The 27,427-nt window shown below is 49.6% G+C and overlaps 1 protein-coding gene across 2 annotated transcripts; it reads left to right on the top strand.

Moving 5' to 3' along the window:
* The first annotated feature begins 6,271 nt into the window (after nt 1–6,271).
* Nucleotides 6,272–24,462, top strand: NLRX1 (NLR family member X1). Of its 2 annotated transcripts, none has more exons than XM_053270277.1 (9): nt 6,272–6,631; nt 11,002–11,145; nt 11,780–11,849; nt 13,702–13,799; nt 15,638–16,254; nt 17,253–18,673; nt 19,191–19,277; nt 21,647–21,898; nt 23,253–24,462. In XM_053270277.1, the coding sequence occupies exons 2-9, from the start codon at nt 11,025–11,027 to the stop codon at nt 23,569–23,571; spliced, it is 2,985 nt and encodes a 994-aa protein (XP_053126252.1). In that variant the 5' UTR covers nt 6,272–6,631; nt 11,002–11,024; the 3' UTR covers nt 23,572–24,462. The 2 variants fall into 2 exon arrangements, with proteins under 2 accessions (XP_053126252.1, XP_053126253.1); XM_053270278.1 differs by lacking the exon at nt 6,272–6,631 and adding an exon at nt 8,968–9,293.
* Nucleotides 24,463–27,427: the final 2,965 nt, after the last annotated feature.

Genomic DNA, 27,427 nt, shown 5'->3' with positions numbered 1-27,427 from the left:
TGCCACCCAGGAATGGAGCCACTGGATAGGATGTTCTGCATCTTTTCTCCTAGCACCAAGATGCCAGACGGCTTTCCCATTTCACTGTAGACTTATAGCCTGATCTCTTGCTAATGCATAAGGTAGACTGGCATTATTGTTTCTCCTCTCCTTTAATCCCCTAGCGATGTGCAGCTGCTCCCATTTTACAGATCTGGAAACTGTCACATCTGCACCCTGATTAACCTGCAGACCTTATCCCTTGTGTATTTCCAACTTGCATTTGCTGCTGTTGAACAAGTGCTGGACTGACTCGACGGTCTGATCCAGCTGTGCAGTTATTGTGAGAGGGTGTGAGAGGAGCCTTGAAACTCCCTGGTGGTGACAGGAGCCTGTAGGGACTGGTGGCAAGATGCATTTGGCTGCAAACATGATGCACCCCAAAGCAGTGGTTAAGTGGGGTTGAGAGGGTAACTCCTTTGTTGTGGATTGCTGAGCCCAAGAAGAGCTTGGTCTGGGGAACCCGTGGCTCATCTGCGATTGCATTCAGTCCCACCTTTAAAAAAATAATAATAAATCCGTGTGGAAATAATACAGGAAACAGTCCTTGCAAGGGCGTTGGGGTTTTTTTTGCTTGACGATCCTCCCCCCGCCCCCCCATCCAGATTATGAATGTATGCGAGAGGCACACCAGCCATGGAGAAGCTGTCCCACACCTGCTTCCCCACAATGTACACAAGGAGCGGATTTACAATCTTGCCTACTGGTGCTATGACTGAGGGCGCCTGGGGTGCAAGAGAGGAGCCAGGTCCAGCTGCCCTGTCCTCCCCACCCCAGTTGGACAATCAAAAAGGTGTGCATGGGGTCTGCACAATTCTGCCACCAGCCTTAGAAGAGGAGGGGGGTGTCTTCCTAGAAATCGGGCTGTACATTTGTGTGGGTAACCACAGACACCTGGGAAGAAGTGTGGCTGGTTTTCCTCTTCCTGTGCTCTGATGTCCATATATGTGGGTGGAATTCTGCAGGGATTCTGTGCTTGCAGCTTTTAGAGGACTGAAGCAAAACAACTCCAGAATCCACTTAACCATCTCCTCGCTGGTAAGAGATGTTGCTGCTATTTTTTTTTATTTTTTATTTTAAGGAAACAAACAGTGGAGCCTCATGTTAGCATTTTGCATTGGCGCCTCTTGTCCAAGTGGATGATGTCTGAAGGGGCAATGCAGTACTGCTGAGATTTCCAAGCTTAGGTTCCCAGCTGTCTTTGGGACTACAACCCCCATCATCCCTGGCCACAGTGGCTTGCATCTTCAGTGCTCATATTTCATTTCCCAATGTGTCTGCTGGTTTGCTGGCCTCCATCTTGACCCTTCTTCAATTAAGACTGCTAAATAAGTTCAAGGGGTCTTAATTTTCCTCCCTTCTGTGCTTTTTAAAATCTTAATTAAAATAACCCTGAAAAACATAATCTCTCTTAGCTGGAGAGTGCTGTGTGTTCGCACAAAGTGGGACCTGGGCCCATTCAGAAGACCCTGAAAAATGCACCACTGGTTTAAGGATCTCTAGATTTTCCCAGCCTGGGGGTGGGTTTTATATTTAAGCCTAGAGCGGCCTATAGACATTGCTGTCCTGGCTGGTTATTGCTGTTTGTTTCGGTGTTACCGCGAGACCTACAGCATATTGTTGGATTTCACACATGAATAAAACTGATATTTATACTGTAACGTTCTCCATCGTTTTTGGGGATCTGTGAAAGTCATGGGAGAGTGTCTGTGAATGACGTCTATTCAAATGTGTTAGGGTTCATGGTTTGCTCGCCAAGTGGCAGAACATTCCAAATATTTATTTATCTGCAAGGTTTTTTCCAGCATCCGATTCTGCAGACAAAGATTCCTGGAGATACGTGGCAATCCTCCAGAGTGCAGCAAAAATTCCTGCCTCCTTGATTGGCTTCATTTCAGCTACTGGACCTCTTCTCTCTTCCTCTGCCCGGGTTTTATAGCTAGAAGCCACCAGCCTCCAAGAACCAGCTGTCAGCCATTTCTGCCTGCTGAGAAAATACCTCCGCCTTTCCTAGGGCTGGAACCTGGCTGGCACTGCTCGCTGCTCAGCATGAGCCAGCTGAGATGGTGGGCACCATCCGGCGGGGACCAAGGCTCATTGTGATTTTTGTCAGGGTCTAAAATCACCCCTAGAGATGGAAAAGAGGCGGCTTTCTGCTTGCAGTGTGTTGATCATGCTTTTCTTCTCCAGATCATCTTCTGCAGCAGCCAGATTTTGCAATGAGGTTTTAAAAGTCCACAAGACACCAAAACGACTATAAAATTTTATCAGTGTTGTCAGAAGGATGGGAATTAAAATTGGCAAGCATGTCCTCCAAAGATTACAGTTCATTGTTGCCCTCACCCTTTCCTCTGTGTAAAGATGGCTGCAATTTCACCCTAATCATTTGCAGTTAAGGATAAAGGGGTGACAATACCTCCAGAAGCTGTAAATGCAGCAATGCTGTCACCTCTTTTCCACCGCTAAGGGGATAGACATTGCTAAAAACGCTATGAACATCCATCCCCCAAGACATGGTACCAATGGCCAGAATTTGTGGGCCTGGCATATGGACTAGTTGAGGAAACAGTAAAGGAAGGTCCTTGAGTGACCCGGTTTCTGTTCTCCATGAAGGGAGACAGGCTTTAATGACTGGTTCCACTGCAGCATTTCCTTTCTCTTATAGGGAGATAATGCTATTTCTTTGTGTCCCTGGGGGCAGAGGTCTCACAACCTACTTATGAAAAGAGGATGGTCCATTGCTTCCCTGTTTCTTCTTTGTCCATGCAAGCACATCAGAACAGGAAAAGCTGGGAAGGTGGTCCTTAGTCACACCTCAGTGTGACTCCTTCCCCAGAAGGATCCTTCTGTGTTTGGTTGCTGAGAGAGGAAACGCAGAAAGATGGGTGAGTCCACCACCACCAGGAAAAAACCAGGGGTGGGGGAAAGGGTCATCTCTTGCAAATTCAGGAGTGATTCACCAAAGCCTTTTTTTTAGTAATGAAGCAATACAAAATTACTGTTAAAAAAATAAAGTTTGGCATGCTGAATGCACCAGGTGCAATATTCCAGCATGTGTCCACCACTGTGTGCAACCCACAGGCCAAATCATCTGAGTGAGGCTCGCACAACAACTTCCGCTGGACCCTGGAGGTCCTGGCATAATTTTAGGCATGAGGGTGACCTGGCTTCAACATTGGTCACTCCTAGCATGCTTTTAATTAAATCTCGTTCATGGTTCCGGTTGGGAGGGAAAGCAAAAATGAGATTCTGGCTGTCTTAAGGCCTCGTGCCAAATTGTGATTACTGTCAAACCTCCAAGCCAAGGTTTGTGGATTTGGAGGGTGCAGGGGCCCACTGCAGTCGTCCAGGCCAAATGGAGCTTGTGAGGCCACTTCAAACTGTGGCTTGGTGTCTTGCCAGGGGTGCAGCAAGGCTGGAGGGGCCCCTGGGACGAAAGCGAAGATGGGTCCCCCGTCCCACCTGTGTCTGTCTTTGCTGCAGGAGGAGGAGAAAGCCCTGTCCTGGGTCGCCACCAAACGAGCCGGTGGCAACCGTAACCGGACCTCTCCAGAAGATCGTAACAGGCGGCAGGGTTCATGACAAAGGAGGCGCTCTCTTAAATAGCCTGGACCTAAGCTGTTGATTTACAAGATCAGATCAATACACACACCTATACTCAACGTGTATTGATTGCACGGCTATTATTTTTTCTTCTTCAAATGGTCATAGAGGTTAAGAAGCCTGCTTTGCGTCCTGCCTCACCATCTAGAAGTTGCTCTTTTCTTTAGAATTGTTGTCTTTTGCTTACTCACTTTGTACAGAGACTCACTCTGGATGACAGCACAGATGAATCATTGCCTTCCATTGTTTTTTTCCAGGCCTGATCTCTGATTTTTTTCCTCTCTTTTTTTGGCCGTCCTTTTAGCTGTCTTGTTATAAAAGAGAGAGAAGGCCAACAATAATGCAAGGCAGCCTGAAGTTAAAGCTTGACCCCTTCAAGGAATTGCCCCCAGTTAAGGGGCAATTAATCACCAGGAAGTGATAAAAGAGAGGTGAAGCGGCAATAATTAAAACGGCTAGAGATTTTTTGCTGGAACAATTTCTGGGTAAAATTATAGAACCATCTTTGCCGTGAGGTTGAGCATTGCCAGATAATAAGTACTATGTAGTGTAATTAATATAAGAGTGCAATGTGCAGTGCTGTGTGGAACCTCAGTTTTAATTCCACTTCCAGCAAATGGAGGGAAAGCAATGCCTCAGAAGAGCTAAAGGGTTTTCGTGCGGAAGAAGCCTATTTCAGGAGAAAGAGGAGATGAATCCACGAGCTGTGCACATTTCCTTCTCGGAGGAGTGCAGAGTAGTTGTTGTGACTGCTGTGAATCTGTCAAGGATCCAGGTGACAGCATTGGGGAGGAAGGAATGAAACGGAGGCCTTCCCTTCCTGTAGGCAGCAAGTGCCATTGGTGAGCAAGCCAGCCTGAACTGTGAGCCAAACCAGAATAGCTAGAACAGGACCTGATCTCACCGGTTCTGCAGATCAGGGTGTTGCAGCTTCTGGCCCTGCGTGCTGGTGGAGTGGGGTGAGGCATCAGGCTGATGAGCCGTTTTTCGTCCACCAGAGCTGGATCTGGGATATTCAATCATGCTCAGCCCATGCGCACGCCGCCATCCCCACATCCCACAGGACACCGCCTGGGACCTCCGCCTGGGTGACAATCATGTTTGTTTACCACATTGCTTTTCAAGAACAAACTTTTCCAAGGTGGTTTCCAGCCTTTTAATAGACAAACTAAAACCCATCAAACAAATAAGTAAATAGCAACAGTATTGTCCTTTCAGTTCTCATCGGTCAGGACCCCATTCTCTTCTTTGCATCTGCAGCAGGGACAGGAGGAAGGCACTGCTATTAATAAAAACTAAGAAAGGAACCTCCCTGTTCAGAGGCAGTCTACCATCAGAACCAGATGGCTGCTGGGGCCAACCAGCAAGGGGGGAGCAAAGTTTCCATTGCCCCCCTGCTTGTGAGCCCTCCAGGGACTTCTGCCTGACTGCTGGTGGAAACAGTGTACTGGGCTGGAATGACGTTTGGTCTCATCCGGCTAGGCCTTTTTGGTTCTTTTATGAGTACTAGTGGCATTTATCTTTGCAGGCCAACAGGCAGTCTGTATGCCATATTCTGCTTTCGCTTTCTCTTTTTGGCCCTGTTTCCTGTATCTTTATTTCAGAGACCTGTGAGTCCCCTGCTAACTGAGCAAAGAGGCACCTTTCTAAAGTGGTGATTCTCTCTATTTAGCAGGGTGAGAGCAACTGGCCCTATCCATCCCCAGCATGTTTCTTTTTTAGATTGTGAGCCCTTTGGGGACAGGGAGCCGTGTGTGTGTGTGTGTGTGTGTGTGTGTGTTTAAAAGTAAAGGTAAAGTTGTGCCATCGAGTCGGTGTCAACTCCTGGCGCCCAAAGAACCCTGTGGTTTTCTTTTGGTAGAATACAGGAGGGGTTTACCATTGCGTCCTCCCACACAGTATGAGATGATGCCTTCCAGCATCTTCCTATATTGCTGCTGCCCAATATAGGTGTTGGGATTTGAACTGGGAACCTTCTGCTTGTTAGTCAAGCATTTTTCCCGCTGTGCCACTTAAGACCCTGTGTGTTAATAAGCGGTATATAGATATTAGTCGTATTCATCGTATAAAAGCTTACACCCTTACCCCACTCAGAACCTGATCCAGCAAAAAGTATCCCTTCCTTGACACAGATGGCGTTTAAATGATGGATCACATTTCCACCATCTTTTCTTCAGCAGGGCTATTGAGCCTGTAACATCTGCAAGGACTCCCTGTTCCCACTTTAACGCACCCAAACGTTGGGATAAAAGCCTCTAATAAATATATATATTTTTTTAAAATCTACATGTGATGGGCAAATAGTCAACCAGTGCTGTACATATCCTTGCACAGGATGTTGTACACATTGCATTTTTTACCTCTCGTCCAACCTTCTGTAATTTAACATACCCATGGAGTTAACATTGCCAGTCTTTTTTCCAGCAGGGCTCTTATGCTCAGGAGCCCTGCTGGGGCAGGGTGGGGGAGGAAGTTGGCAACTCTGACTCCATGGTGACGTTCCTTGCAACTGAGGAGAGACTCTGTCTGAAACAAGACCAGTGGGACTCGCACAGAGCCATCCGTCGTGTGTGCCGTGTGTGCCGGGATAAATATTTGTCTGGGTTCCAGTGGAGAGAGGCTTCCTTTTTGCTCTTCTTCTCCCCGCTCTCTCTCTCCCCACCCTGCCTGTGTTTTTGGAAGCCGTGCCAGGCGCCAGGGAGCCAGTTGTAGAGAGAGTTGCAGGGCTGGCTGGTGGGAAGGGCTACCCTTGCAGGAAGTTACGGCTGAAAGAGGCTGTCAGAGTGCGCAGCCTTCCCAGAGACCAAAATAAACCACTGGAGAGAGACTGAGAAGCATGCCGTGAACACAGCGTCCAGCCACAGAGTAGTGCAGAGTGAACAAAAATACCAGAAGCCGGACACACAGCCGCAGACATGGGCGCTTTCCATATGGAGCCAAGGGCACTGCTGGGCCTCTGAATATCAGCTGAGATGAGCCACCGTTGCAGGTAGGTAACCTTCGGGGTGGGAAGGGTCACGCCACCAGAGGCCCGGCCGCCTCCTCCTCCTCGCTCTGGGGAGTGTTCCGCTTTCAAAGTTTCCACAAGATTGCCTTGGTCTGCCCTGTGAGCTCTAGCAGAGGCTGGGTGGTCTCGGAAGTCCTGAAGCACATCTTCTTGCCAGCAAAATGTGCCTGGGGAGGTCTTCCTCTTTCTGGACTGGATGCGTGGCTGGACTGGTTTTTGGAAGGGGCAGAAGTGGGTCACAGTGTTGTCTCAGCTGTCACTGTTTTTTATTGAATGTTAGGGGCTCAGGGAAGGTCACAACAGACGAATGGTGACTTCTTCATTTGCTTCATTCCTTGCACTGCCGTCTTCCAAGGCCAGTCCATCATATCTTGGCCAGGCTGTCTATACACGGAAATGTACCATAAGCATATGGGGAAAGGCCGTTGAGAGTCACTGCTCCATAGAGGTGGGGAACTCAAATCTGAGACTGAATGTTTTTTTTACAAGTTTCGTAAGATCCTCTTGTTTTGGCTGGCGTTGGATGATCAGGAGGAGTCATTCATTCTCAAGGCTGGAGAGAGATTCCAGGCCATCAAAAACACTTGACACTATGGGGGGGGAGACTAAATGAGGGCTTCTGAGCACGTGAAGAGTTCCTATTTAGTATGACAAAAGCATACAACTTGATCATGTTGGAGTTTAAGGGGCAGAACTTCCGGGCCAGTAATATAGTTGAGCACCTTTCCTTTTAAAAACGAATCATTGCCTTTAAATTGATTTAATCTTTCAAAGCTTTTTTTAAAAGGCTTTTATTGACAATAAATTGTCATTTAACATCTATTCTATTTTTGTCCTGAAAATCAATTGAGCAATATTGAATGTAACACACAGAAGTGCCATTGGTTTGGAAGAATATCTTCTTTCAATAACTTATTTTATTTTATTTTTTGCTGCGGGTCCACATGTGACTTTTTAATGACTTTAATCTTTCGTCTTTCCTGTCACCCGAGGGTTTGAGCATTTGCGGTAATGATTCAGTTAAAGAACCCCCTGCCCCCATCCCATGGGCTGAGAGAGTAACAATACACCACTATCTCATTTCTGTCTGTGCAAACTCTTGAGAAGCCGGGACAGATTTACTCATTGCTTTATGGCTGTGCTGGGAACAGCAGATAAACTGGGAGGTGAGGTGGTCATTCTCTCCAGGTCCCTGGCCTGGCTCCTCACTGATATTTTTCTGAGTTCTTTATGTGGTCTGAAAACATGCACAAATCAAGGTTGCTGCAAAGCCAATGAGAGATGGGAGACAGTTCCTTACAGACCAGCCTGCATCTGCAAGTAAGGACAGGTGAGAAGAGGCACACCCAACCATTCAGGAGTCTCTAGCCTTAACCCTTTGGTGTCTGAGGCCAATGGATGCATCTGCACCTTCCGCCTTAGCCAAAACTCCTCAACCTAAATGCAGCGACTGAATTGGGCAGATGCTAGCCACAGCCTGAGCTTAGAGGGAGCTCCTTTTGACATGAATGCAATGGAGCCTAGCCCAGGGGTTCTCCAATGTAGGTCCCCAAGTGTTGTTGGACTACAACTCCCATCATCCCCAGCCACAATGGGGTTTGGAGTTGATGGGAGTTGTAATCCAACAACATCTGGGACCCAAGTTTAAGAATGCCTGGTCTAGCCACTATTAATCCAGCAATATATTTCTTATATTTATTTAATGTCTGTGAATTGTTGAGGTGTCTGTTTATAAGAGGCGGCCAACCAGAATCTTGGCTGTAGGTGGGGACTTGGATGGCTGTCTTCCCCTTCATATTAAAAAGTTCACTGCACATAGAAAACTAGTTCCTCAGGGAGAGGGTTCCGTTTGCCTGAGGTGCTAGGTTGCTGCATGAGGTTTTTGCATGAAGCTTCACACCAGGGAGCTAGGGTTGAAGGGGCCTGGGCCTTACAATGAAGAACATTAGTCTAGGCATTGACCCCACCACCACCCTGACCTGCCTTTGGCCTCTACCCCTGCTGGCACACTGCTCTTGCGGAAAAAGAGAGTTGGGCTTTCCTCTGGGTTGCCTTGGGAAGAAGACGTTTGTGCCAAATGAGCATTATTTTGCAAAAGTGTCCTTGATGTGCACAGTGAGAGCAACACTGGAGTGCCGGGGTGCAGAACTGGGACGTTCTTTGCCCGTTTTTGAATGGGCGCCTCCTCGTGACCTCGCTGCCGGTGTGTCAGGAATCCGAAGCTCTGGTTCTCTGCTCGGGCCGCCTGGCGCGCTCCAGGCCTCTGCGGCAAAAGCAGCTGTAAATGTGTCCCTCTTGCTGGCTTGGCGGCTGAAGCTCCTTCGCGGCTGGCTGCTTGGAGGGGAGCAGGGAGGCCGGGATTATTTCCAGCTCGCTGTGATTCCCTGTGCCTGGCAGGGGCGGCAGTCGGGATGCAAGCAGGCTGAGCATCCAGGGCCCGCCTGGGCAGCTAGGCTGGTCTTGCAGCCACATGCCGCTGCCGGAGGTGGAGGAGAAAGCCGTGTGCCCAGCGATGGGCTCCTCTGTTCGAGCTGTCAGCCGCTGGCCACTTGCGTGGGAAAAGGGCATCCTGGTTTGTCCTCCCTCCCTCCATTGGCTGCTGGAGAAAAGCAAGGCAGTCCTGGAAAAGGCTTTGGGCCAAGAGGTACCGGGGTGTCTGTGTGATCTTTGCAAAAAGGGTCCCTCCCTCTCCTTTGGCGTATGTGTTGCATCCTTCCTCTTTCCCATCCACAGCTGCTTTTCTCTCCTCCCCTCCCCAGTTCTCTGCCTTTCTCTCTCCCCCCCCCCCTCCTCTCTCCTTGTTCCCAGCTTAAGTCTGCCGGCTTCCTTGTGGCAAGAGGCAAAGAAGGGGCACCTTTTGAAGTGGCGGTTCTCTTATAGTTCGCAGGGGGTGAGCAACTGGCCCTATCCAGCCCCAGCACACCATCCTTCCAGTGGATGCTGCTGGCACTTCCCTTCTGTTTCTTTTTAGAATGTGAGCCCTTTGGAGGCAGGGAACCATCTCTTCCCATTCTTTTCTTCTTTATAAACCAGTTTGAGAGCGTTTCTATTGAAAAGCAGTATGTAAATGTTCTGTGTCTTGGACAGGTGTCTGGCAGGCAGAAACCAACAGGTGAAGCTTGGCCCAGCATAGCAGGAAAAAAAGTGTTCTTTCCTATCTTTCTTTGCATGTTGGTAAACAGCAGCTGCAAGGGGACCTGATCGAGGCCTGGAGCGATGGCATGATGGAGCACAATCCTGCCTCCCTGTGTTGCTGACACACATCTCCCCCACACATACCGTGGGCAACTTCCCTTCTGCAGCTAAGAGCAGCAGCTGCCTGCCTGGGATTTAGCAGAGTAAACAGATACAGCCTACTGTGCAGGTTACTCCTTTCGGGAGTGGGCAGGGCAGCATCCAAGCTAGGCAGTCCTGGCTAGGCCCCAAGAGATCAGTGAGGAAGTTAGTCAGGACTGACTTAATTCCTCTGGGATTTAGTCATGACAAACGCAGTCTGGGGCAGGGGCTGCCAACCATGGCCCCCCAAGTGTTGTTGCACTGCAATTCCTATCATTCTCACTCACAAGTGGATGATGGGAGTTGTAGTCCAGCGTCATCTGGGAACCCCAGGCTGGGAACCGCTGGTCTAGATGTTGCCTGGAGTGGGGAGACTCTTAGCCCATTCTCCATGGTTGAAGAACTGGGGTGTTTCTGGCAGGTCCTGTTTATCAGCCGAGAAATATTGGAAGGTCTGCAGGTTGTGAGAGGGAAAGGGATCGTCCCCAAATGCAACCTGTTGCTTGACGCTTTTCGTGTTTGTTTATTTTATTTATTTAACATATTTTTATACCGCCCAAAACTTACGTCTCTGGGCGGTTTACAACAAGATAAAAACAAGAGTAAAACATTAGTTAAAAACAAAAACAAGACATTTAAAAACAAGACATTTAAAAAACAACAATTTAAAGTTTTAAAACAATATTCTAAAAACATTAAAACAATCAAAACAATATCAGTTAAAAGCCTGGGTGAACAGATGCATCTTTAAAGATGTTTAAATGCTTACTCAGAAGTCAATGCAAAGGATGTCTGACTTCCAGCTTTTAACCAGTTTTTAGTTAATGTTTAATATATATATTTAAAATTTTGATTAAGGTTGATTGTTCTGTCATGCCGATTGTTCCCTGGTGTTGCTAATTGCCCCATTGTGTTGATTGTTCTGTCGTGTTGATTGTCTCATCTCCCTGTTCACCCCGCACTGGAGGGGTGGGGTCTAAATGTTGCCTATAAAAGGACTTGCTCTCAGGCCAGCATGCAGAGAGGGCTGGAGAATGAGCTCCCTGCTGCCTTCTGACCTCCCGTCTGCATTTCAGGTGAAGGGCTGGGCCATGTCGCCATGCAGCGCAGGGCTTTTCTTCCGCGAGCAGGGACCGGCTGGTGCAGGCTGACACAACTGGACTCCCGGCAGAAGGACGGCGGCACTGCTGCGTTGAAAATGAACCCCACTGTTGTGCCAGGTAAGGCAGAGCTCAGTCCCGGGGACCTGTCTGGGGTGCCTGTGCAAAGTCCTAGCAATGGTAGAAATAATGAGAGTGCCTCTGAGCACGTCAGTCTTTCATGTGCTGTCTGTAGCATTCACCCTTACTGCCCTTTATGCCTGGTATGTTCCCTCCCAGGACCTCCATGTAGTGGAGAGACCCACCTCCTTGACTTAATCTCTGTGTCTGCTTTGCATGCAGAAGGCCCCAGGTTCACTCCCTGGCAGCGTCTCCAGGTGAGTCAGGAAGTCAGCCAAGGTCTCTTCTTGGTGAGCCTCCTCCATCCCTTTCCTGCCCCAAAGGCTTAGACTGTAAGCTTCCCAGCTCAGAGACTTGGACTGATGATTTATGAGGACGGGGCCATGCCCAGTGACTTGCTTTGCACAGAGAAGGTTGCAGGCTGAATCCAGTAGGGGCTCGTCCTAAGGAGCCAGGGAAGTGCCCAAGCCTCTCTTCCCTGCCCTGCCCTATCCTCTGCTTAGCACCATCAATCTTGACGTCACTATGCAGATCGTAGGTAAATAATAACTTCTTGTATTGAATGTCAACCTATAAAATAGAGATTGCCCTGTAATGAACATTGCCCTGCTGGGCATCCTTATCTGATTTTCAGGCAGCAACCTTGTTCTCAAGAGAATCCTTCACGTGGACCGGACTTTGTGCTTCTTCGCATCACCCCTCAGGTAACATTTACTGTTGAGATGATGGGCTTGAAGGCATTGCAGAGCAGGGCTGAGCAGAAGCCTAGAGTGGGAGCTGTCCAATGGTTTGCAGTGGATTGGCAAGGGTTTCTGGCTCCCAATAGTTTCACAATTGCAGGGAGAGATTGAATTCGGGCCAGGGATTGGCTGTGTGCTAATTGCTTACCTCTCAGCTCAGTTTTGCTCAACTGCAGAACTTAAAGCTGTTCATAGTTTATGTGCATAAGAACAGCCCTGCTGGATCAGGCCCAAGGAAGCCCATCTAGTCCAGCATCCTGTTTCACACAGTGGCCCACCAGATGCCTCTGGGGAGCCCACAGGCAGGCATCGAGGGCATGCCCCCTCTCCTGCAGTTACTCCCCTGAAACTGGTACTCAGAGGCATCCTGCCTTTGAGGCTGGAGGTGGCCTATACTAGCCCTCTGACCAGTAGCCTTTGATAGACCTCTCCTTCTTGAAGTTATCCAAACCCCTCTTAAAGCCATCCAGGTTGTTGGCTGTCACCACATCTTGTGGCAGAGAATTCCACAAGTGGATTATGCAATGTGTGAAAAAATACTTCCCTTTGCATTGTAGTTTGCATTGTTGCTGGCTTTTGACTGTGATAAAGCTCATGCGTTCATTCACCAGTAAAACAGGATTATAAATTGCTTGTCTCTCCCCAGTGCTTTATGCAGCTCTGCTGGTCCATTTTGGAGTTCTGCACGGGAATCTCCTAGAGCTTTCCCAGACAGCAGGCTTTACTGCTGGTTTTCTGCAAGGCTTTACTGCGAGTTTGAAGTTGCCCCCCAAAAACGGACGCAAAAAGTGATTTTTGTTAACCCTGGATATTAATCGGGCTGCACTTGCAATAAACCCAAATTGTGTGTGATAGCTTGCAGGGGCTTCAGGATAAATTTGGCCGATATATGAATGCACACCTCCATTCCGGAGATGTGAACTAAAAGCTGGGTGTGAAAAACTTCCAAGGGGTATAGCTATAACTGAACAAACAGGGGACAAATGTCTCTGGGTGGGGGGAGGCACCAGCGGGATGAAAGCTTGCTCTTCACCCTTCAACTATTGATGTCCTATGGGTATATGAAGTGATTGCAGTAGGTCTCTGTTGTGGTTTTTTTTTTTTTTTTTTAAGTTCCTAAGCCAGGGGCATGTCTGTAGCAAACACATGGGGAGTAGGAGATAGGAGAGGCCCATTTTTGCTTCCACAATTATCTTGCGACTTCGGTGCTCCAGTAGTGGCTTGTCCTAATGAGCCGGGGGGGGCACACCCCCCCCCACCCCCACTGGCTCATTTGGACGAACCGCATCTGCTCTGAGTTGTGGTAACACAGGTGGAGCTATGTAGTTCTGTGTGCCATGCAGATTATCCCATCGTGGATGCCGTGGATCATTGTCTCAGCCCCCTGATCCACTTCCTAGCACTCTCCCTGATGCTAGACCTCATGGGCAAACCGCTCTTGCCAATGGGTCAGCCCCATCCAATCTTCTTGCATCTCCCTTGATTAAGAACATAAGAACAGCCTTGCTGGATCAGGCTGAAGACCCGTCCAGTCCAGCATCACCAGATGCCACTGGGGAGCCCACAGGCAAGAGGTGAGGGCGTGCCTCCTCTCTTGCTCTTCCTCCCTTGCAACTGGTATTCAGAGACATCTTGCCTCTTGGGCTAGAGGTGGCCTATAGCCACCAGACTAGTTGCGACTGGCAGATCTGTTCTCTGTGAATATGTCTAAGACCCCTTTTAAAGCCATCCAAGCTATTGGCCATCGCCCACACCCTGTGGCAGGGAGTTCCATAGATTGATTATGCACTGTGTGAAAAAGTGCTTCCTTTTGCAGGAGCTTTGTCTGTCCTCAGGGGGGTTACCATGGGCCTCCATCTCAGTCTGTCTCCCCCCGGTCAAGCCAAACAGCACTGAAGAATGTGGCCACTTCAGGTAAGTCTGTGAGCCTGTTGTATCTCAAAGGGGTGACTGGGTCATGTATGGTGACTGGTGACTGCCTCAAATCAATGGTCAGCCAGGGGCTAGATCTGAAACCGGCCCCTGGGCATAGCCCAAATCCCAATGTAATTTCATTTTTGTAAAAGCAGTGATGGGGAAGTGGAGTGATTCAAATAGGGGGTGGGGGGAGAAGCCCACATGCCAATTATTTTATTTATTTTATTTTTTACATTTATCTCCTGCTCTTTCCCCCCGAGGAACTCAGAGTACATGGTTATTTTTATCCTCACAACAACCCTGTGAGGTAGATTAGACTGAGAGATACATGACTGTCCCAGAGTCACCCAGTGAGTTTTATGGTTGAATGGGGATTCTAACCCAGGTCTTCCTGGTCCTAGTACAATACTCTAACCACTACACGATGCTGGCCAACACTATTATCTGGTCAACATTGGCCCCCAAAAGCTGCTGATAGCAGCACAGGGTAAGAACATAAGAACAGCCCTGCTGGTTCAGGCCCACCTAGTCCAGCATCCTGTTTCACACAGTGGCCCACCAGATGCTACTTCCACCAGATGGAAGCCTGCAGGTAGGAGTTGAGGGCATGTCCTTTCTCCTGCGGTTACTCCCCTGCAACTGGTAGAGGCATCCTGCCTTTGAGGCAGGAGGTAGCCTACAGCCCTCCGAGTAGCCGTCAATAGACCCCTCCTCCATGAAGTTATCCAAGCCCCTCTTAAAACCATCCAGGTTGTTGGCCGTCACCACATCTTGTGGCAGAGAATTCCACAAGTTAATTATGTGTTGTGTGAAAAAGCACTTCCGTTTGTTGGTCCTAGATTGCCTGGCAATCAATTTCATGGGATGACCCCTGGTTCTAGTGTGATGTGAGAGGGAGAAGAATGTCTCTCTCTCCACTTTCTCCACCTCATGCATGATTTTATAGACCTCCATCATGTCTCCCCGCAGTCGTCTTTTCCCCCAAAACTAAATAGCCCCAGGTGTTGTAGTCTTGCCCCATAAGAAAAGTGCTCTAAGCCCCTGATCATCTTGGTTGTAAATTTTCTGATCAAAGGTTTCCCCCTCCATGGTGACATTCACAAGAAGAGTTCCAGTCACAAAGCTCCAATGTACATAAGAACAGCAAGCTTCCTTATCCTGAGTCAGACCCTCGGTCCATCTAGCTCAATACTGCCTACTCTGACTGGCAGTGGCTCTCCCCGGTTTCAGGCAGGCGTCTCTCCCAGCCCTACCTGGAGATGCTGCCAGGGAGTAAACCTGGGACCTTCTGCATGCAAGCACGGAGCGAGCACTGTAACAGGGATTCCCAGATGTTGTTGACTACCACTCTCATAATCCCCACCAGCTGGGGAATATGGGTGTTGTAGTCAAGAACATGTGGGAATCCCCGGTACAGGGGACACTGGTTATGACTGGTTAAGGAGAGGAGAGCTGGTCTTGTGGTAGCAAGCATGACTTGTCCCCATAGCTAAGCAGGGTCTGCCCTGGTTGCATCTGAATGGGAGACTTGATGTGTGAGCACTGCAAGATATTCGCCTCGGGGGATGAAGCCGCTCTGGGAAGAGCAGAAGGTTTCAAGTTCCCTCCCTGGCAGCATCTCCAAGATGAGGCTGAGAGAGATCCATGCCTGCAAGCTTGGAGAAGTTGCTGCCAGTCTGTGAAGACAATACTGAGCTAGATAGACCAATGGTCTGACTCAGTATATGGCAGTTTCCTATGTTCCTATGTTCCTATGTTCCTATGACCCCATCTCTGGGCCCGTGGGGTGCGTTTTACTCGCTTCTCTTTCTCTCTCTCTCTCTCTCTCTCCTCAGAGGCCATCCAGAAACACCGGAAGAGCTTGTCTGACTGGTTCCGACAGCAGCCCAACGAGGAGCGGCAGTTCGGGCCATCCTTTGCGCTGGATACCACCCACGTGGACCCTGTGATCCGGGAGAGCTCCCTGGAGGAGATCCTGAACCCCTCCCCCAAGATGACCCTCCAGTACCAGCTGCAGGCCTCCCGCAGCCACGCCCTTGGCCTGCAGAACCTCTTCGACGTGGACGGCTGCGGGCGCCAGGTGAGAAACGTGGTGCTGTACGGCACGGTGGGCACCGGCAAGAGCACTCTCATCAAGAAGATGGTGATGGACTGGTGCTACGGGCAGCTGCCGCGCTTCGAGCTGCTGGTCCCGTTCTCCTGCGAGGACCTCTCCCAGGGCAACACGCCCATCTCTTTGCGGCGCCTGATCACCAAGAAGTACCTGCACCTCCGGGAAGTGGCGCCCATGCTGGGATCCGCCAACCTCAAGGTGCTCTTCGTCCTCAACGGCTTGGACCGCCTCAACTTGGATTTCCGCCTGGCCCGCACCGAACTCTGCTGCGACCCCAACGAGCCCATCCTTCCATCCGCCATCGTGGTCAACCTCCTGAGGAAGTACATGATGCCAGAGGTTGGTTGGTGTTAAGGCAGCTTGGGAACGGATGGGTGGCAAAGTTAGGTTGACACACACACACACACACCTGTCTTCTACGGACCCAGACCATTTGTCCCTCTAGCTCAGTAGTGTCTACACAGACTGGCAGCAATTCTCCAAGGTTTCAGGCAGGAATCTCTCTCAGCCCTACCTGGAGATGCTGCCAGGGATTGAACCTGGGACCTTCTGCATGCCAAGCAAATGCTCTTCCACTGTGCTACACACACTTGCACATGTGCCTGTGCGCATGTGCGCGCGCACACACACACACCCCCCACTGAGAATCACTCAGAATTTTTTCTCCCTCTCTCCGACTAGTAGAACCCAGAGCCAATCACTGAAGCTGAATGCTGGGAGATTTAGGACAGACAAAGTACTTTACACAATGAGTAGCTAAGCAATGGAATTCACTGCCGCCTGGATGTGGCGGTGGCCGCCAAACTAGATGGTTTTAAAAGGGGATTAGACAGATTCATAGAGCATAAGGCTATCAACAGCTACTAGCCTCGGAAGCCCTTTGCTTCCATGGGGATCAAAGGGGGCATGCCCCTGGACACCAGGGGGTTGTTTCCCTCTTCTTCCCCCACTTGCAGGCTTCCCAGATGTGCCTGATTGGCCACTGCACGCAGCAGGCTGATGGACTAGATGGGCGGAAGTCCTTGGGTCTGATCCAGCAGGGCTTTTCTTAGGTTCTTAGGTTCCACTCACTCTTTCTCTTGCATGACAACTTTCACCCATGTACAATAAGTGACACGGTGGGAGTAGGGTGATCCCCAAAATGGGTTCCTCCCAGATGTTGTTGAACTACAACTCCCATGATCCCCAGCCACAATAAACTGTAGCTGGGGATGATGGGAATTGTAGTTCAGCAACATCTGGAGGAACCCAGCTTGGGAACCACTGATATGCCCTGTCGCCTTGCCTGCCGTTAATGTCTCCTACACCAATGTGTGGCTGTCATCCTGTTACTCTAGGCAAGCATCATCGTCACCACGCGCCCCTCTGCCGTGCGCCGGATCCCCAGCAAGTTTGTGGGGCGCTACGTCGAGGTCTGCGGCTTTTCGGACACCAACCTTCAGAAGCTCTACTTCCAGATGCGCCTGTGCCAGCCGGAATGCAGCGGAGTCTCTGGCCCTGCCACGGCAGAGGAGTCCAGCGAGCGGGACAACCTGGTGGAGATGCTTTCGAGGAATCTGGAGCGGCACAACCAAATCGCAGCCGCCTGCTTCCTGCCCTCCTACTGCTGGCTGGTTTGCACCACTTTGCACTTCCTTCACTTCACCCAGTCCGTGCCCCCCGCTCAGACCCTCACCGGCATCTACACCAGCTTCCTGCGGCTCAATTTCAGCGGAGAGGTGCTGGACAGCACCGACCCCTCCAACGTCTCCATGATGAAGTACGTGGCCAAGACGGTGGGCAAGCTGGCCTATGAGGGGGTGATGTCCCGGAAGACTTGCTTCTCGGAGGAAGACCTGCGCTGCTGCTTCGAGGTGGAGATGAAGACGGAGAGCGAGCTCAACCTCCTGAATGTCTTCCGGAGTGACGTCTTCCGCTTCTTCCTGACGCCCTCCGTCCAGCTGGGGAAAGAGCACACCTTCGTTTTCACCATTCCAGCCATGCAGGAGTACCTGGCAGCCCTCTATGTGGTCCTGGGGGAGAAGAAGACCCTGGCACAGCGGGTAGGCAAGGAGGCCTCCGAGATTATTGGCAAAGTGAGCGAAGACGTGGCCCTGGTCATCAGCCTCGTCTCCAAAGTCTTACCTCTGCGGATCTTGCCACTGCTCTTCAGCCTCCTCAAGATGTTCCCTCGCTACTTCAGCCGGTTCGGCAGCAAGGACCGCGACACCATCGCCCGCACCATGGCGGTGGAGATGTTCAAGGAGGAAGACTACTTCAACGACGACGTGCTGGACCAGATCAACTTCAGCATCCTGGGGGTGGAGGGCCCCATGCGTCACCCGGACGAGGCCTCGGACGACGAGGTCTTCGAACTGTTCCCCATCTTCATGGGTGGGCTGCTGTCACGCCGGAACCGGGCCATCTTGGACCAGCTGGGCTGCCCCATCAAGAACTTGGCGGCCTTTGAGATCGCCAAGGCCATGAAGAAGACCGTCATCCGCAATAGCCGTAAGGGCTTGCCGCCGTCTGAGCTCATGGACTACCTCTTCTTCCTGCATGAATTCCAGAATGAGCGCTTCACAGCTGAGGCCATCCAGTCCTTGAGGACCATCAGCCTCTCCTCCGTCAGGATGACCCCCCTCAAATGCTCTGTCCTGGCGTCTGTGGTGGGCGCCACCAGCCACGAGGTGGAGGAGCTGAACTTGGCCTCTTGCCACCTGGATGTCAACAGTCTGAGGATTCTCTTCCCGGTCTTGCTCCGATGCAAGAAGCTTCAGTGAGTGTCGGTGTCTTCACCTTGGTCCCCGGTGGGGGTGATTTTTAATCCAGAGTGGTTTAAAACCACATGCACAAACTCACATGGCTGGGCTGCAGCTCGGAGACAAAAGCTCCATGTTTTGTGCCCATACAGTCCCAAGTTCAAGGTCCCAGCTGGCAATAACCAGGTCAAAAGAGCTCAGCCTGAGCTCTTGGTGACCTGTCAGCAAGCAGACTAGGGTATTTTAGATTACGGGGACCAATAGGCTCACTTGATATAAGCCAGTTTCTGATCTGTATTTTGAGGAACAGCCGTTCAAAAGGTCCCAGGACTTTTCCAGATTGTTAGGTTTCCCACAATGGTCATCTTCTTGGAGCCAATTTAATTAACAATTTGGCAAGTCAGTTCCGGTGTATATCTCTTCAGTGCTCTTTAGGCTGCAGTCCCATCTTTCACCAGATGGTGGCAAAGAGGGATCAGGAGAGGATGGTATAGCGGATGTCTGAACTAAGATGCTCTGGTGTTTTCTTTTCAGCTTGCAGCTCAACAACTTGGGGCCAGAAGCTTGCAAGGAAATCAGAGACCTGCTCTTGCACGACAAATGCATGGTGCACACCTTACGGTGAGTGTCAAAGGGGCACTTCCAGGGGGAGCAACCTGCACCTTTGAAGTAAGGAGGTGCACTTTTGCTTCCCCATACCTAAATGGGGGCAGGCTACTCTGGAGTGGAACGCAAAACACCAGAATCCATGGATCATCCACTGAGGTAGACTTCTGGAATGTTGCAGTGCATTAAAAAACAAATCAGAATTTTTAAAAATCCTGTTTCTTTCTGTATTTTAACTTACAGTGTTGGGGAACTGTTTGCATGTTTCTGCAATTTATGCTTTTTTAAAAAAAGAAAATCACAGATAATGTTTTTAAAAATCAGGAGTGTTTTGATATAGACATAGACATAGTTCAGTGTTCCCTGTAACAGGCATCCCCAGGTGTAGCTGACAACATCTGGAAATCCCTATTACAGGCAACACTGATATAGATAAGAAAAACTTTTAACCCTAAAAAAAACCAAACTTGACTTAGGGAGACAACCAGTGTGGGGTTTGTGTGTGTTTATTTTTGGCTTTTGAAACTCTTATGACGAGGGTGCCTGCATGCGATCTGTTGCCGACATTCTGAGATCTGCAGTTCCTCTCGGAATTCAAACAGAGCAGAACCCCAGGGAAATGGGAACGTTAGAGCAACCGTGAAACAGAACAGCAGGGCGTCTGCTCATCCCTAGTAATGAACCAATACTCAAAGAACTGAGCGCTCTGAAAAGCTCCCAGATTTTCTGGCAGGGACAACTCTAGGACAGCTAGTTTTGGGGGAAGCAAAGAGGGAAAGAGGGCAAAGACTGTTATTGGGGGAGTGGGGATTTTGCTATACATTGAACACTCACATTGGTACAGTAATTAATGTTAGTGTGTTTACCTTATTAATGGAACTTGCTTGACATTTTCAAATTTATTCCGTTTGGAAAATGTCAAATTCCTCTTAAAAATATACTCTTTTTGGATGAGGCCAGACTTTCTGGTCTGCCTTGTGGGCTAGTTTTCTTTTCCTGTCCAAGATCATGTAGCAGCAAAGACTGGAGTGGTGGGGACCGAGGTCAGGATCAGGCCAGCTGAAATCTGCAGTGGAGATTACCCTTCACTTCCTGCACAGGGTCTCACCCAGCCCAGATCCTGGCCCGAAGAAAGCTCAGGGGGGGTGGCTTAGCTCCTGGGAGGCTGGAGGAACCTCCTCCCTGCCGTCAGCTGCGCGGGTTCTCCCAGTCCATTTCCAAGCCCAATTCAGGGTGCTGGTTTTAACCTTTAAAGCCCCAAATGGCTTGGGACCAGGTTACTGGAGAGAGTGCCTTGCCCCATACATCCCCATCCGGACCTTAAGATCTTCTTCGGAAGCCTTCCTCTGGGTGCCCCTGCCAAATGAGAGGAGGTGGGTGGCAACTAGGGAGAGGGCCTTTTTGGTGGTTGCACCTCATTTATGGAATAGCCTCCCCAGGGAGGTTCACCTGGCTTTGTCACTTTGTTCTTTTAGATGCCAGGTAAAGACTGTTTTGTTCACTCAGGCCTTTTAAATCTTTAAAATTTTGATCTGATTTTAACTGGTTTTTTAAAAAAAATATTTTTAAAAATCAGTTTGTATTATATTTTGCATTTTCTCCCCTCTCCCTTTTTTTGGTCTGTTATGATTTAATGTGTTGTGTGTGTTTATCTCATGTCTTAATGTTGCGTTGTCAGCTGCCCAGAGAATAATTTGTTATGGCGCAGCTAACAAATAAAGTTGTTTATTATTATGCTGTTTGCACACAATCCCAGAGGTTATTGACTGGATTTAGTACTTTAATTATCTTGCCCTTTCCAAGGGTCTAGGATACCTAAAAACAAATTAAAGATACTGTCGCCATATTCATGCTGTCCTGAGTCGTGAGGCCTTCTGTAGTGGATGTGTTTTAATTTTATTGATGCCCCCAAGGTGCCGAGATGGCATTCAAGTTCTTTTGGTACTGCACCAGGGCACCCACAACTATTGGCACCACTATTGTTTTCTTTTTCCAAAACTGCTCAGTTTCAGTCTGAAAGTTCTTGTGGTGTTGGTGGTTGTTGTTTTAATTTAATTTAATTTAATTTAATTTAATTTAATTTAATTTAATTTAATTTAATTTACCTGCCTGCACTGGCTTCTGCTGCTTGTTCTGGGGCAGAGGACAGTAAGTGAATAAAGCTTCTTTAAACAGCAGAGGCCTTTTAAAACAACCCCTTCAAGCTATAGGGCCATAATCTACGAGTACTGTATTGTCTGACACTTTACTGCAAAGTTCCAGTCTGGTGGATGGGGGAGCGGGAAATATTTTGGAGGAAGCGCCCGGTGAGAGCCTCTTGCTGCCGCCCTTGGCCTTACCACATCTGGCTCTCACCCCCTGCCCTGCGTTTGCACCCTGCCCAGCCTTGCGGACAACCCCATGATGGAAGAGGGGGCCCGCTACCTCGCCGAAGGCCTCGCCGGCAACCGCTCTCTGCGCCACTTGTCGCTGCTGCACACCTCTTTGGGGAACCGGGGCGTGGAGGTGATCACCCAGCACCTGGCTCAGAACCAGCACCTGGAGGAACTGGATGTGGCCTACAACTCGGTGACTGACGAGACCGCGCTGGCCCTGGTGGAGGAGGCCAAGAGGCACACCAAGCTGAACAAAGTGCAGTGAGTCCTGACGTTCTCCTGTTCAGCTTCCTCTTCCAGTGTCCCTGATGCGCATGGGCGCGCACACACACACACACGGCTGTGAATGCGCTTTGGCCCAGCCGGTCAGTGCTTTTCTTTTGACAGGGGGCCATATTTTGAACTGAGCACAGTTGGAAGGGCTCAGACAAGCTCCAGCAACTGATTCGCTGCTGTGTGAGCTGAGATGTGAGCTGTTTCCAGGCTACAGTTCTTTAGCGCTACTGAGGTGTTGCTTTCCCACAATTGGCTGGCAGTGGAATGGTAATTCGGAACCATTTCTCCCTCTATTAATTTGTTTTTTAAAACTTGTGTTAAGAAATGGGAGTTCCATGTGGCACTTAATCTTGAAAGGAAACTAGTTCACCCCCTTCACCTCATCACCACCTGCCAGGGAACAGAAGCTGATTAATTAATGGAATACTGGAGCCACGCTTTAGAGGAAGTCCATAACCAGCAGAAACTGCTTTTAAACCGATGGGGAAATAGCCCTGTGTCCACACTGGACAGGCTAGCTCTGTCTTGGCATGTTGTTACACGCAATAAACATACTTTCAGTTTTTCTTCCGCCTTCCTAACACCCAAACTTGGGGTCATCTACTTTTCTTCCTCTTTCCTAACACTAGAACTTGAGTTCATCAGATTTTCAATTGACTCAGGATGGACAAAAGAAAGCACGTATTTGCATAATGCTTAATTTTAACTGTGGAACTCACTGCCACAAGATGTGAAGGCTGTTGGCTTAGGCGGCTTGAAAAGGAGGATAGGCAACTCATGGAGGAAGAGAGATCTATCAATGGCTATTAGCACTGATGACTAAGTGGAACCTCCAGGTGCAGAGGCAGCATACCGCTGAATCCCATTTGGGGGAGGAAAGAGTAGAGAGCCTTCATGCTGTTCTTGGGGTTTTCTGCTGAGGTGTCTGGTTGGTCACTGTGGGAGGTAGGATGCTGCAGTAGGGGGGTCTTTGTCTGAATTAGCAGGGCTCATAGAACATAGGGAGTTGCCTAATACTGAGTCAGTCATTGGTCCATCTAGCTCAGTACTGACAACACTGACTGGCAGCAGCTCTCCAAGGTTCCAGGCAGGGGTCTCTCTCAGCCCTACCTGGAGATGCTGCCAGGGAGTGAACCCGGGACCTTCTGCATGCCAGGCAGATGCTCTCCCACTGAACTCTGGACCCATCGCATAAGGAGAATATATCACAGCAGACAGTACTTGCATATAGTAACCCATCCAAATGCAAACTGAGGCCAAGCCTGCTTAGCAAAGGGGACCATTCCTGCCCGCTCCTGCGGGACTGGCTCGTCTTACACTCCTGTCTTCCGTTTTCCAGCTTGTACTTCAATGAGATCAGTGAGGAAGGGAAGCATGCGCTGTTTGAGATGCGCAAAGACCGCGACGGCATCACCGTGCTCATCTTCCTGACCATGGGGGCCGACGTCTCCGATTACTGGACCATCATCCTGAACGTGGTGCAGAAGAACCTGCCAGTCTGGGACCGCGACCGGGTACAGCAGCACCTCGGCCTGCTCTTGGAGGACCTGGAGTGCAGCCGCCGCCAGACAGCCAACCCCTGGAAGAAGGCCAAGTTCATGCGGGTGGAGAACGAGGTCAAGAGGATGCTGGGAAACATCAAACAGGGGGACCTCTGAGGCTCCCGTTTCCCAGAACCTTCTGGGGAGCAGCAACTGAGCTGAGGGCATCAGCTGGAGGGTGCGAAGGTACCGTGAAAAATGGAGCGGGTTGTTCATTTCTCTCTCCTGGGATGAGCAATAACCTTCACACCCTGCTGGTGGGCTGCTTGGAGGCATCTATTTGGGCCACTGCTGGAAGCAGGATGTTGGACTAGATGAACCTCTTGGTCTGACCCTGCAGGGATCATCTTGTGAATCTGCCTTTCTCCTGCCATTGTGATGCAAATGACAGACGTACATACCAGTGATTCAAGCGCTGATTGAGTCGTCAGTCTTCCATTCCTCAGGTGGACAGTTTGCCTTAAAATAGTTTTGCTTAGGCTGTGTATGTATGTATATTTGTTTCAGCTTTCATTTGCCACTTTACTTACCCGCCCCACCCTACAAATCAAAATAACAGTTCAAAGAACTGCTGGAGGGGTTATGGTGGCATAGACACCAGCCAATCAGCACTGTGTACAGCTATTCTGTCTAAACCGAATACTGGAATTAGGTAGGCATTTGGGCTCTTCAAATGAGGAAAAGACATGTTTCATTTATTTAAATGTATAGTCTAGTCCAGGGATAGGCTACCTTGGATCTCCAGCTGTTGTTGAACTACAAGTTGTAGTTCAACAACAGGCACAGCTGGAAAGCCAAAGTTGCCTAACCCTGGTTGAAGGACAGGAAATGGAGTGTAGGTATAAATGGAGAGTTTTCACAATGGAGGGAAGTAAGAAGTGGGGTCCCCCAGGGATCTGTACTGGGACCGGTGCTTTTTAATTTATTCATAAATGATCTAGAAGTTTGGGGTATGTAGTGAGGTGGTCAAATTTGTAATTGTTCATACAAATAAACTTTTTGTCAGTCTCTTGCGGAGTTTTTTTTTTTTTTTAAATAGGTTAGCCTCCCTAAGGAGCAGGGTCCTCTCTGCAGCAGCCTCAGTCCTGAGGATCTGTCAACTGCATGGAGTCTCAACCTTGGGTCCCAGCTCTTGTTGTACTACAACTCCTATCATCATGCTGGCCTGTATGACAGGGGATGATGTGTGTGGTAGTGCAACCATTGTTGGGGACCCAAGATCGAGAACCCCTGCAACTACCTGTGCAGCCCTTTCCCTGCTAACTTTCCAAAAACAGGCCAAATCTCCCCTGTCCCCATTCTGCATTGGTCTTTTAAAATCAGCTGCCCTTCTGTGAATTGCGCTGGTGTGCTGTTTCTCTTTTGCCTTTATGTTTGGCTGGTTTATAAGGATTATTGACTGTTTGGGTTTTTGGTCTGGTTTGTTTTTAGTTTGTGAACCACTTCAGCAATTTAATACGAAAAGCTATACAGTATGCACATTTTAAAAAACAAACAAACAAACCAGGATACCTGGAAGGGCAGGATATAAATAAATGGCATTAAAAGACCTGGCAATTTGCAGGGGAGACCAAAGAAAAACTAATTCCAGGGCCGATTTATTTCGGTTTTAGGCTCGGCACTGGAAGACTTTGTGTTTTAACACATGCATTTTACTTATAAAACTGAGAAGTTCTTATAGAAATCACATTTCTGTAAAAACGCACAGGATCAAATATGATACATGAAGTGCTTCTTTTAAAAGTGCTTCTAAGTGCTTCTAGAGCAGATGTGCTTTAAGGGCATGGCCAGACCGGTGACAGTGCTGGAAATGGCTGAAATCGAAAGACTTGATTGAGCTAAGGCTGATGCTTGCACGAGGGTTGCCAGCATTTCATTGCCAGAATGAGGGACACAAGTGTGTGTGGGGGACAGGATGCTGGGAGTTGTATGCAGTGGTAATCCAGAGCCTAAGTACCATTGACATATATGTAATTGACCGATATGCTATTGAATAAATGAGAGAGACAAATGCTGTCCCTAGAGGGACCAACATTTCATCCCTGAAAGGAGGGACATCCTGCGTAATGAGAGACTGTTGGCTACCCTAGCATGCACCCCTCCTGTCTCTTCGGGTAACTGGGCAGACGTCAGTTGGATGCAGAGGTGCTCTGACCCCTGGACGTCTGGGTGGAATTCCAGGGTTTCCAGCCCCCCTGGGCCCCCCACCCCCAAATCCTCTTTCGTCTGTCCCAGGCGGTGTGGTCACTGCATCACACCGCTGGCCAGCACTGCACCAGGCAGCCGAGTGTGACCTCTGCTTTAGAGACAGAGTGCGGAAAGAAATATGTGGGATGGGAATATGTTAAGTGGTGGGTTGCAATGTTTTGCATAAAAATACCTTTTAAAATATTCTTACATTCATGTGAGTTCAGTTGCTGTTTGTGCCCTCAGGAATGCATGTGTTAAAAGTACTGCATGTGTCACGGTGTGTGTGTGTGTGTGTGGGGGTGATGCTTAAGGCGGGGGGGGGGCCCTCCAAAGGCGTTTCGGGCCAGGCTCCCAAATTACCTGATGCACCTCTGGTTGGGTGCTGCTTTTAGTTAAATGGCCAGACATTCTCAAGCAATCCCAGTGGGGCGTATCAACTTCCGCAAAAGGGAGGAGGCTCTTGGCCTTGAATACTCCCGGAAAACATCAACAATTCTCCTCGCTGTCTGATTGGTAGGCTCCGCAAGCCTGGCTTGACTAGCTGACGCAGCAGCCTCAGCCACCTTATGGATTCAGGTGGCTTTCAGCCTTTGTTTTCCATCCAGTCCTGCCTTGAGGCCTGCTGTCAAACTGGCATGGCCATTCTGAGCTCTTTGCGCTGCTTGCTCTCGGTGGGAGGGTGTGTGTGCTAAAAATGTCAGACCAGACTGGTCCCGTTCCCAGGCTCTGGACAGGTCACTTTCTTGTCCCTGACCAGCTCCAGAGAGATGGAGGAAGCAGCCTTGCGGTGAAGATTCCTGCCCGTTTAAATATTAAACTTCTGTGAAAGAGGGCGGGGTGCCCAGGTTCAGCTGCTCCTTCAAGCTGGACCTTGGACTTTCACGCACTTCACCGGCCATGAAGCAGAAGGAAGGTAAGCTGCGGAAGACGAGGTGGCCAGGGGCCACCCCCGGAGCAGTGCGGGCAGATTTCTTGAGCCACGGGGGTGTAGGGGCTTGTTTGGGCTCTGCCCAGAGGATATGCGTGTGCCACAGTGGGTTAAGCAGAGGGCATCTTCATTGGGAATCAGGCAACCAGGGAGGACCCTGCTTAGCTAAAGGGACAAGTCAGGCTTGCTACCACCAGACCAGCTCTCCTCCCTCTAAGCCCTTGCAGGTCGCCTTCGTGCAAGAGGAGGGCCCCTCACGGGGAGAGCGGGGCAGGAGCTGCTGCACCCACATCCTCTTTTGCAGCTGCAGAGGAGGCAGGGAAGGTGGCCAGGCAGCAACGCCCGAAACAGACTTGGGGGGCCTGTTTTCGGGACTCCTTCAGCATGCAATTTGGGCCTCCTCTCCCTTGACTGAAGTTTATGATTTCATAAATCATATATCCAGACCGGGATGAAGAGAACACAACTTCCAAGCAACATGCCTATTTTTTCAAGTGAACTGGCAGCCACTGGGGAGCTATTCCCAAGTTTTGTTAAGACACAAAACCTAGAAACATAGGAAGCTGCCATATACTGAGTCAGACCATTGGTCTATCTAGCTCAGTATTGTCTTCACAGACTGGCAGCAGCTGCTCCAAGAATCCAGACAGGAGTCTCTCTCAGCCCTATCTTGGAGACGCTGCCAGGGAGGGGACTTGGAACCTTCTGCTCTTCCCAGAGAGACTCCATCTCCTACTAAGGGGAATATCTTCCAGTGCTCACACTTCCAGTCTCCCATTCATATGCAACCAGGGCAGACTATGCTTAGCTAAGGGGACAAGTCATGCTTGCTACCCCAAGACCAGCTCTCCTCTC

This window comes from Hemicordylus capensis, chromosome 8, assembly GCF_027244095.1.
Source record: "Hemicordylus capensis ecotype Gifberg chromosome 8, rHemCap1.1.pri, whole genome shotgun sequence".
Taxonomy (NCBI): domain Eukaryota; kingdom Metazoa; phylum Chordata; class Lepidosauria; order Squamata; family Cordylidae; genus Hemicordylus; species Hemicordylus capensis.
Note: the sequence above shows the minus strand (reverse complement) of the source record. Positions and strands in the feature narration are given on the sequence as shown.

What these genes read in the sequence shown, in the direction of transcription:
- NLRX1 (XM_053270277.1), top strand. Translation starts at nt 11,025, where the DNA reads ATGCAGCGCAGGGCTTTTCTTCCGCGAGCAGGGACCGGCTGGTGCAGG. An exon ending in TGCATGGTGCACACCTTACG is followed by an intron (nt 19,278 to 21,646) that starts GTGAGTGTCAAA and finishes CACCCTGCCCAG; the next exon opens with CCTTGCGGACAACCCCATGA. An exon ending in ACCAAGCTGAACAAAGTGCA is followed by an intron (nt 21,899 to 23,252) that starts GTGAGTCCTGAC and finishes TCCGTTTTCCAG; the next exon opens with CTTGTACTTCAATGAGATCA.